This window comes from Entamoeba histolytica, genomic scaffold (assembly GCF_000208925.1).
Source record: "Entamoeba histolytica HM-1:IMSS scf_1104750516637 genomic scaffold, whole genome shotgun sequence".
NCBI lineage: Eukaryota > Evosea > Mastigamoebida > Endamoebidae > Entamoeba > Entamoeba histolytica.
In genome coordinates, this window is record NW_001915045.1 from 22,864 (window position 1) to 33,380 (window position 10,517).

The 10,517-nt window shown below is 25.6% G+C and overlaps 7 protein-coding genes across 7 annotated transcripts, besides 2 other annotated features; 1 reads left to right on the forward strand and 6 right to left on the reverse strand.

The window, feature by feature from the left end:
* Nucleotides 1-394: 394 nt before the first annotated feature.
* Nucleotides 395-788: a repeat region.
* Nucleotides 789-808: 20 nt separating this feature from the next.
* Nucleotides 809-1,751: a repeat region.
* An 85-nt stretch (nt 1,752-1,836) lies between these two features.
* Nucleotides 1,837-2,176, reverse strand: EHI_023840 (60S ribosomal protein L38, putative; the record flags this gene model as incomplete). The annotated part of the gene is made up of 2 exons (XM_646184.2): nt 1,837-2,067; nt 2,141-2,176. The coding sequence occupies 2 exons, from the start codon at nt 2,174-2,176 to the stop codon at nt 1,837-1,839; spliced, it is 267 nt and encodes an 88-aa protein (XP_651276.2).
* A 181-nt stretch (nt 2,177-2,357) lies between these two features.
* Nucleotides 2,358-2,750, reverse strand: EHI_023850 (uncharacterized protein; the record flags this gene model as incomplete). Its single annotated transcript, XM_643217.1, has 1 exon — nt 2,358-2,750. The coding sequence occupies one exon, from the start codon at nt 2,748-2,750 to the stop codon at nt 2,358-2,360; it is 393 nt and encodes a 130-aa protein (XP_648309.1).
* An 83-nt stretch (nt 2,751-2,833) lies between these two features.
* On the reverse strand, nt 2,834-4,018 carry EHI_023860 (protein kinase, putative; the record flags this gene model as incomplete). The annotated part of the gene is made up of 2 exons (XM_643218.1): nt 2,834-3,901; nt 3,947-4,018. The coding sequence occupies 2 exons, from the start codon at nt 4,016-4,018 to the stop codon at nt 2,834-2,836; spliced, it is 1,140 nt and encodes a 379-aa protein (XP_648310.1).
* A 334-nt stretch (nt 4,019-4,352) lies between these two features.
* On the forward strand, nt 4,353-6,443 carry EHI_023870 (WD domain containing protein; the record flags this gene model as incomplete). Its single annotated transcript, XM_643219.1, has 1 exon — nt 4,353-6,443. One exon carries the CDS (start codon nt 4,353-4,355, stop codon nt 6,441-6,443), a length of 2,091 nt encoding a protein of 696 aa, XP_648311.1.
* Nucleotides 6,444-6,867: 424 nt separating this feature from the next.
* EHI_023880 (ubiquitin-conjugating enzyme family protein) lies at nt 6,868-7,519 on the reverse strand (the record flags this gene model as incomplete). The annotated part of the gene is made up of 4 exons (XM_643221.1): nt 6,868-6,996; nt 7,051-7,139; nt 7,209-7,386; nt 7,445-7,519. The coding sequence occupies 4 exons, from the start codon at nt 7,517-7,519 to the stop codon at nt 6,868-6,870; spliced, it is 471 nt and encodes a 156-aa protein (XP_648313.1).
* A 107-nt stretch (nt 7,520-7,626) lies between these two features.
* EHI_023890 (nuclear movement protein, putative) lies at nt 7,627-8,088 on the reverse strand (the record flags this gene model as incomplete). Its single annotated transcript, XM_643222.1, has 1 exon — nt 7,627-8,088. One exon carries the CDS (start codon nt 8,086-8,088, stop codon nt 7,627-7,629), a length of 462 nt encoding a protein of 153 aa, XP_648314.1.
* Nucleotides 8,089-8,326: 238 nt separating this feature from the next.
* On the reverse strand, nt 8,327-9,118 carry EHI_023900 (uncharacterized protein; the record flags this gene model as incomplete). The annotated part of the gene is made up of 1 exon (XM_643223.1): nt 8,327-9,118. One exon carries the CDS (start codon nt 9,116-9,118, stop codon nt 8,327-8,329), a length of 792 nt encoding a protein of 263 aa, XP_648315.1.
* Between the last annotated feature and the right edge of the window lie 1,399 nt (nt 9,119-10,517).

The following is a 10,517-nucleotide window of genomic DNA, read 5'->3' on the forward strand; positions in this document are numbered from 1 at the left end:
AATATAAATAAGAAAAATCTAAATAATATAAACATAAAAAACATAAAATAAGAAGAATATAATAATATATAGATAATAAGAAGAATACAATGATATAAATAATATAAACAGAGAAATAAATATATAAAAATACGATAGATAAAAATACGATAGATAAAAGAATATGAATAATAAAAATAAATAAATATGAATAATCAAATAATCTATTTCATTAATATTTCATACAAAATGAATACAAATGATTATAAAATATAAACATAAATATTTACATATTCTGTATTTATCATATTTTTTATTTTTATTTTAGGAGCAAAATATAATAAATGGAAAATTCTATGGATGCAAATTACTTTGCATCTTTTTTCTTTTTTGTAAATTATTTAGATGCATTTTTTCTTTGCTAATTTTCGTGCTCGTTTTGTATTTCAATCATTTCTTTTCTTTGATTTCTATTTTGTTTCTTATTTTGATATTGTTTGTACCTTCTTTGAGTGTTATTATGGTATTTATTTCTATTATATTGATATTGTTTATTTCTATTGAAATTATTATTAAAGTGGTTATGACGATGATTATGAATGAAGTGATGAGTGAAATGATTTGTATCAACTATGTTGTGATAGTTATGGTTATAATTATTATTGTAATGATTATTGTGATTGTTCATGTATCTCTGTCAATACAGATAATACCTATTTTCACTCATTCTTCTATCATTTATATTTCTTGGTTGATATGAATTTCTTCTTCTTTGGTTATTTGTTTTTCTATATTTTTTGTGGTGTCTCTGACATGCTATCTTTTTTTTATAAATGAAATTATTGAAAAGAAAAAAGAAAAAGAAGTAGTAATAGAAATAAAGAAATTAATGACAAATACATCAAAAAATGGAAGTGTCATCAAATTAGTGGATATTTTAGAAGATGGTTCATGTCAAAAGGAGTAGATAAAACTACTACAGTGAAAGCATTGAAGTCCATCAATATTAAAAAGAATGCATTTCTCCAATTAACTAAAATGCAAGATGGAGCAATATTTTGTGGGTATAGAAAATCAAAAATAATGAAAAATGAAAGATTAAAATACTCCACACTTTGTAAAGACAAGATAGCTACAGTAGAACACATTCTACTATCTTGTATTGGTCGTAAAAATCACATATGGAAAAACATGACAATATTGGCATTATAATATTGATTAATAAGAAAATATACAGGAAATAATCAATATAAAAACCACCATATGAAACAATGTTACAATATAAAGACATCACAATGATATGGAACAAACAAATAATGCATAAAAGTGATGGACAATATCACAAAATACCAGATATATATGTATTAGATAAAAAGAATAAAACTTGTCTATTATTTGATATGACTATTGTTGCTGATCACAATATTAATGGAGAATATTGGAAGAAAAGAAATATGTATAAAGAATTAAAGAATATGCTAATGAAAATAGAAAAGTTAAAAGATGTCAAAATAAATGGAGTAGTAATCTCAATAAATGGATTAATAAATAAAGAAAGTAATAAATTAATTAAATAATTAAAAATTGAAATTGACATCGAGAAAGAAGTTAAAAACCTTGTAATAAAAAACATGATGGATGTTATTAAGCATATTGAAATCACTATCAAACATACTCAGTAGAAATTTTAGATGAAGACTTGGTGAGTGGATTAGTCTCCTTGAGTTATTAACAATAGAAGCTATTTCTATTAATACTTAATTAATTGCTTTATTATTTATTTACTTTTTCATTAAATAATTTATTTCTTTTTGAAATAAATTAAAAATTATAACTTTAAAAGCTTAAAATATTAACTTATTCAGCTTTTGGAGCTTTCTTAGCAATTTCAACGACATGAATATCCTTTGGAATAGCCTTCTTGAGTTCTTCAGCTTTGGCTTTATCAGCACAAATGTAAGTATAAAGATATTTAGCACATCTAACCTTGAATTTGGTGTTTTCACCGTTGGTTTTGACACGAACGGCACGGATAGAGCCGGATTTCAAAAGTTTTAAAATTTGTTTGAATTCTTGAACTTGTTTTGGCTAAAAGTTGTTAGTCATATCGTTCACTTATTTTATATTACTTTAAATGAATTTATAAAAGATGTATAATAACAAACCATCCTACTCTTTTCAAATTTAGTTCTCTCATAGGGTTTTTATTTTTTCATTATTTTCTTTTTAATAAATTAAAAGTAATAAATTATTTTATTATAGATATTATTATAAACTTTTTCTTTTATTTTTTTCCTTTTTTGAAAATATTAAAAGGAAAATTTATTTAAAAATTATAAAATAAAATCTTAGGTAAAATTTATGGAAAAGAAGTGAAATTACAATAGAGAAAAGATAGGACTGGAATTACACTGTCCTGATGAAAATGAAGCACTTATTGATTCAGAAACTGAAGTGGGTTGATTTTTAATTGTTGTTGGTGGATGAATTTGTAAAGTACGTTTTGTTTGTTGAGAATTTAACAGGTTTTTAGAAGAAGTAGAAGAAAGTAATTGATTGTCTGTGTAAGGTGTTGTTGGTATTAATGGATGGCTATAGTGATGGGTTTCAGCAAATCCCATTGTAAATGAAAGTTTTATTGGAATTGAAGTTATTTCAGGAGTAGAATTAGCTTTTTTATAATGGGGAGGTATTGATGGAACAGATTTTGAAGGTACACTTAATAATGTGTGGGTTGTTGTTTTAGAAGAATATGAACGAACAATTGACATATAAAACAATGGTTTTAAATTGAAATTTAGTTCATTTAATAAAAGAAAAATAAAAGAAAAAATAAGTTGAAGTAAAAATTGTTTTATTTAAAAAATGGATGAAGTAAACAATTTTCAATACTAATTCTTTGATTCACATCAACTACTAACATCCTTTTTATTAGGTCTATTAATAATGGGTTTCTATTATTCCAATCTTCTTTAAATATTATTTCTCCTTTTAAAATACTTTCTATATATTGGTTATTAGTTCTTGAAAATGGTGGATAACCACATACCATTACAAATAATAAAACCCCAGAACTCCAAACATCAACTTTACTTCCATCATAAGGTGTTCCATTATATAATTTTTTTAATATTTCAGGTGCAATGAATAAATCACTACCACAAACAGTAGATGCTAAATGGGAAGTAGTGTCTATTCTTCTACTTAGTCCAAAGTCAGTTATTTTAATAAAATAATCTAATTTATTAACAAATAAAATATTTTCTGGTTTAATATCTCTGTGAATAATATTATGTACTTTAATATATTTTAAAGCAGAAAGAATTTGATAAATAACAACTTTACTATGTTCTTGAGAAAATGTATTATTGATAATTCTTTCATAAAGGTCTCCACCATTTAATCTTTCCATAATAAGAAATATATGTTTATTAGTGATATAAACTTTTTCAAGTTTGATAATATTTGGATGTTCTAATGATTGCATGATATTAATTTCATTTTGAAACATTGTTGTTTTTTTAACAGAACTATTTTTGATTATTTTTATTGCATAGAGATTGTTTGATTCTTTTGAAATTGCTTCTCTAACTATTGAAAATCCACCACTTCCTAAATAATTTCCAATTTCATAATCATACTGAGGTCCTCCATTTTGTTTATCATCTTCTTCAACTTCATTTTCAATGAAACAATAATGAATAGAGTTTTCTTTTTTAGGGTGGAATAAACTTATTTCATCATAGCAATGGATTTGAGTCTCATCAAATAAATCTCCATTAACATATGAGCCATTTGAACTAAAATCTCTTGCAGTAATTATTGATATGCCATCAATAATTCTTCTTTGAATTTGAAGATGAGTTGCACTAATATATGAATTAAATGAGAAACATTTTTGATAATTTCTTCCAAGTAAAGTCTAGCAATTATTATTTGCTCAATAAATAGAATAAACATAACAAACAAATGAATCAAATAGTAGAATATCTTCATATCCAATTGTTTCTGACTTTAGACATCCCCATGGGTAAGTCATTATTATCTTCTTCTTAATGAAATTATTTAATTTAGATTTACAAACTAAGAAACAAGCTTCTAGTTTATTTTTAAATTTTTATTCATGTTAATATTTCTTTGTCAAAACAGTTATTTTTATATTACATTCTATGTTTCTATTCTATTGTTGATTAATGATATGTTGTGATTGTTTAATAGCTAGAATAACAGCTTTAAAAAGTTTTAACAGAACAATAAACAAAAGAATGGATAGAGATAAAAGAAGATAAAAATAGAAAAGAAAAAAGAAAAAACATAAATTCAAAAAAACCCTAAAAATGTACTTTAAAAAAAATTAAAGAGGTTTTAAAGGAATGAAGTGTCATATAACTCAATTTGGAAGGATTGTGCCATCAGGAATTGAGAGACTTTGTTATTCACCTGACAACAAATACTTAGCGTGTACACGAGAAGATGGGATAGTTGAAATTTATTTATCTAAAACCAAATCATTATTACATCAACTTCCAATATTTCCTTCAAAACACTCATGTTGTGCAGCTTGTTGGAGTGACACAACATTGTTTGTTGGAGGAACAACAAAACAAGTATTTGGAATAAACCCAGAAACTGGGATGATAAAAACAAGTATTAACGTATCATCAAATGTAACATGTTTAGCATATTCAGAGTCATTATTTATTGGTACAGACAAAGAGTTTATTGAATTTTATTCACCATCACAAGACGATCCCGATTCTCTTTGGCTTATGGGAAGACTTAATCATTCAAAAGGAAAAACAACGTGTATTAATATCAAAGGTGAACTTGTTTTTGCTGGAACCTCTGAAGGAGTTATCTTTGGTTGGATTAAAAAACAAAAAAAATTTGAATTAATATTTGCTGTTTATGCTACTGACAGATTGAGAGAAGTTAAATACAATAAGTCAAGAGATGAAATAGCACAACCACTTGATGAAATTAGAAGACTTGAAGAAGAGAAAATTCCAGAAAATGAAAGAAAAACAAAAAGTACAGCAATCATGGCAATTGAAATTATGGATCAACGTACTGTTGCTGTTGGACTCGTTTATGGAAAGATACAAATATGGGATATTGTTACTATGACAATTATTGCAGAGTTTAGAGAACATCAAGCAGATGTATTATGTCTAAAAAGTGCTACATTAAATGGAGAAGCTGTATTATTTGGATCAGGTGTAGATCATAAAATTGTATTATTAAAAGAAGTTAATGGAAAGTGGACATGTTGTGGAAGAGTAAGACAACACTCACATACGGTAAAATCACTTGATATATCAAATGAAGGAATATTAGTAAGTGGAGGAGTAGATACAATTATTTTATTTAGGTCAATAAATGATATGAATCAATTAACATATAGAATCTTTCCTATTGGAGTTGACTCACCAAAAGCTAAAGTATGTAGTACTGCTGATATGGTTGTTGTTCATGAAGTAGATAATAACTTTAATTTTTATCAATTGGCAATACCATCAACTGAATGTGAAAAAGGAAAATATGAAATTGATAGAGAATATTCATGCTATTTTACTATGAAATTATCTAAAAAACATCAAATTACTACATTTGATTTAAATTCACAATGTTCAATACTTGTTGTAGGAACAAAAGACTTAATACGAATATTTGGAATAGACAAGAAAACAGCTCCATGGAATATTATTAAAGAAGACATTAATGTTAATGGTGTTGTTAAAAAAGTCTATGTTAATAATAATTGCCTTATTACAATTATGACTGATGGTACAATAATTACTTCAGAAATTAATTTTGATGGAAAAGAATTAACAATTAAAGAAGAAAAGAGAGGTATCTTTTCACCAATGTACTCAATTTATAATGAAGAAATGAATATAATAGGATTAACTGAATTAAAAAATGGACAATGCCAATTAGTATTAATTGATTTAAATACAATGGAAAGTAAATCAATAAAATTAATTGGTGAATTTATTCCTAAAAAAGTAACAAAAAAAGATAAAATGATATATGTTACTGGAATAAAAGGAGAGTTTATTTGTTATAATTATGATAATTATACTGTTGACCCACGTACAACTGGTATTAAAAAAATTACTTCCCAAAATGAAATTGGTAGTGAAAGAATATACTTTGACCCATTATGTGAAGATAACTTTGTTGTGTTATCTCGTGAAACAATTACTTATGAAAATATTCATTCCAAAATTCATAAAGGTCAGTTTACTTGGTCTAAATTAAATAATTTACCAAGAACACTTGAAACTATTTCTCAATTCCCTTCAAAAATTAGTAAAAAATACGGAATAATTGTTGGAGGTGGATTTAATTTAAAAGGTGATTTAATTGTAGTTACACAACAATGGCTATCAATATTACAATCACTCCCAGAACCATTTAGATTCTACAATAAGATGAATAAATTAGTTAAAGTGAATTGATTTTTTTTTTTGTTTGGTTAGAAAACAATTTTAAAGGAAGGGAAATATTAAAACTTAAAACTAATTAAAAGTAAAATGCAACAAACAGAAAAAGCTCTTCAATTTCTTCAGTCACTTATTCAAGAACAAGACGATAGTTCAACTCAGCCTGAAGAAAATGGTCAATGGTTAACAGTAATTATCATGGTTGTACTTACACTAGTATTAATTATTTTAATTATCATTGGACTAGCGATTGTTTTGATTATGAGAAGTAGAACATTTAAGAGACGGGGGTATGACTTATTTAACCCAAAATATGAATTAACCAAATAATAAAAATTAATAAGCAAAGTTATTTCTTTCTTCTCCTCCTTTTATTTTACTTTTTCTTTATATACTTTTTTAAATAAAATTATTTCTTATTGAAAAAGAATTATTAAATTTAATTGCATTCTAATGAACGTTCTGCACATGCACGAACAAGTTTGTTATATTCTTTTCTATTACTTGTATAAAGTGCAGATGCTTGTGGGTTAGCAGGACTATTTGGGTTTGGGTCTGTTAATAAACTCTAATACTATTAATAATATAATTACGTATTTTTTAATGAATAATTCAACAAAACTTGAATAGCTAATAAAATAGTAGACACAGAATAAACACTTGACCATTTATCTTGTAAAATATCTAAACAAATTCTTCCATCTTTGAACACTACATTTTAAGTAATTATTCTTATTTTATTGTTTATTACTTTATTATGTCATATTAAAATTACCAAACCATTTGGATGAAACATCTCAGATATAAACTTTACATGGGGAGGTTTAATTGGGTATTCATCTGAAAATGTTAATCTTAATTCAAACAACCCCCCTTCAAATGGTGAGTTTTCTGGTCCTGCAATAGTCGCTTGCCAAAAATATAAATTGCTTTCATCAATTGGTCCACTTGAAATACCCTACGACATTATTAATTTTATTTATTCCTTAAATCCATTTCTCTTTCTTTAAACAAACAACTGGTGGATCTGTAAGCATAGTCTTAAGATCAGCTGTCAGTCTCATTAATGCAATAGACCCACTACTACTCATCTTATCTGATTTTAGTTTGCTTTCTCTTAAATTTTTTCACTTTCTTCTTTTTTCTTCTTTTATATTTTTAAATTGCTTTGTATAACAGAAAAATAACAATTGAATTATTAATCATCTTCTTCTTCCTTTTCTTCTTTACCTTCAGCTTCTTCTTTGTCTTTTTCAGCTAATTTTTTAAGAAGAGAGTCATCAAGGTATTTTGTTGATTCCATTCTTTTAACATCAATGACATGATCTCCTTTAATCACACATCCCCACCAACATCCTTCTCCATCACCTTTTGTATCCATACCCTTAGAAAGAATGACTTCAATTATTTTTCCATCCCTAGTCCATGTAGAATCATCTACATTAATAGCATGTTCTAATTCTCCTCCAATATAAACTTCTCCTTTAATAATCATTTCAAATTTATTTGTTTTCATTATTATTTGAATATCTGTTTTTGTTTTTAAGTTTTCATCAGGTAATTCTATTGTTAATGTTACATCTTCAGGTGTCTGAGTCCATTTATACTTCTTTTCGGTATATCCATATTTAACATAAGGAGATGGTTTCCATCCAGCCATAACGCAACGATTTTGTTTTTTTGTCTAAGTTCTATCTTTAAATATTATCTTTCAACGAATGAATGACGTGGACTGACATGGTGATGATCATCCTTTTTCTTTTTAGATTTTTTAGTACCAACTTGTTCATTTGTGATTGAGATTATTAATACGAAACAACATTTAATCTTTCTTCATTCTTTTTGTTCTTTAAAAAAAATTATAAGAGTAATGCAAACCATTTAAATAACAAAAATATTTAATTATTTTTTTGTGCTTTAGATTGTTTTTTAGATTCAATCATCTCTTCCCTCTTTTTGTATTCTTCTTCTTTTTGTTTTTCAAGCTCTGGTGTTTTGTATTGAATATATCCATCTTTGTGGATGAACGTTTTATCTGGATGTTCGTTATAAAAGTCTTGGACACGATGATAAATATGGGTGAAGAAATATAAAAGATCATCACATTCTCCATTATATTTACCATTCATACAAGTATAATAATCTCTATAAAAATAATAGATAGCCTCAATAGTTGATAAGTTAGTATTACTTATATTTTGGTATCTCCAAAACAAAGTCTCCTCTGCACAAATAATTGCTTTTGGCAAATTCTTAATGTTTGGATGATTTAATACAGCATTGGCTTTATACCATACACTCTCAATACATACCATTCTTTTATATTTCTTAAGATCATCAAAATCGCTGAGTCGTTTTGCGTCTGGAGATGGGAATAATAGTATTGTTTCATTTGGGTCATATTGTGGGATTTCATTAGGAAATTCAATCCACCTAGTATCATCTTTTGCAACAATACAAGCAGTTAGTGCAGTTGATTTGGCAACTTTTTCTGTAGGATGATGAATAATATCTAATTTGATTGGAAGATTAACTTGGGGTAATTCTGGAATAAGTCCTCTTCTACAATAATAACAATAATATTTCATTTTCTTATGGCACAATGGACAAGTAACTCTTCCCCCTTTGTCTGCTTTTTCAAGTGGTTCTTTTGATGACAATTTTAACTTGTTGAAAAACTCAGCTGCCATAGAGAATAAACGATCTTCATTTTTTTTTGGCTTTTTGACTCAAAAGGGTTTTTTAATTTTTTTGTTATTGGTATAACACAAAAATAGCAATAACAATTATTAACTATGTTTAATAACTTCATTAAAAATTTTATTGAACAAGATTGATTTTCTTCAGCGATAAGATATTATCCATACCAACAGCATAAATAGAGAGTAATATCGATTATTTTATACATGAATAACAAAACTCATTTGTTGTGAATTAGTTAAACCTATTTATTTGTTTGATAAGAAACTTATTATTTTAATCACTTGTAAATAAGATATAAGTAAAATCATTCAAAATAATCGAATTATTTATTTCATTCATTTATTACTAATAAAATCAAAAACTTGAATATTTGATAAATACAACACCACAAAGTGATGAAATAATAATGAATGATATAAGAGATAGAAGAAAAATAAGAAAACAATAGAAGATACAAGAATGAAAGAAATAAGAAAGAAGAAGATATAATAGAGATAAAGAAGAAACAAAATGAGAATATTATATAATAGAAATACAAGAAGAAAGAAGAGAAAAAAATGAGAGAAGAGGAATAAAGAAAAAAGAAAGATGGAAGAGTTATAATGATAAAGATGTATAGAATTAAATTAAATATTTACATAATAAAACAATGATAAAAGAAGAAAAGAATGAAACAGAAAATCAAAATGATGAAAGAAAAGAGGAAAGAAAAAGATGAGAAACAATGATAAAGATAGAATAATGGAGAACTAAGAAGAAACAGACAAGAAAAAAGAAATGATATGAAAAACAACAAGAAAGGATGAAGAAAATAGAAGATAAAAACAAGAAAATACAAATAAAAGTAGAAAAGAATAGGTACAAAAGAAATCAAAGAAGAGAAAGACAAGTAATCCAATACAAACAGAAAATGATAATAATATAAATAAGAAACAATGACAAATAAAAGAAGAAGATATAAATATGATAATACAACAATAAAGAAGAAAGAAATCAAGAAGAGAAGAAAAACAGTACAAAACAAGATTGAAAAAAATAAATAAAGAAGAAGATTCCAGTATTAACAATAAAAATAATGAAAATATAATTCATAAAGATAAAATGGGTGCACAAGAAGAAGTTTAAGAAGAAATGTTTAACCCGAACCAAATAAAAAACATAGAAGATATTCAAATAGAATGATAGAAAGAGAAAAGAAAAAAGTAAGAGCAATGAATCCTAAAGGATGAGAATGAAGAAGAAAATGATATAAAATCAAATAAAAAATTAAACCGAATTATAATAGTTGAATAATAATAAATGAAATAACAATAACAAAATAATAAATATACATTATATAATATTCAACAATAAATAAAATAAGAATAAGCAAATCGAATAAACTTA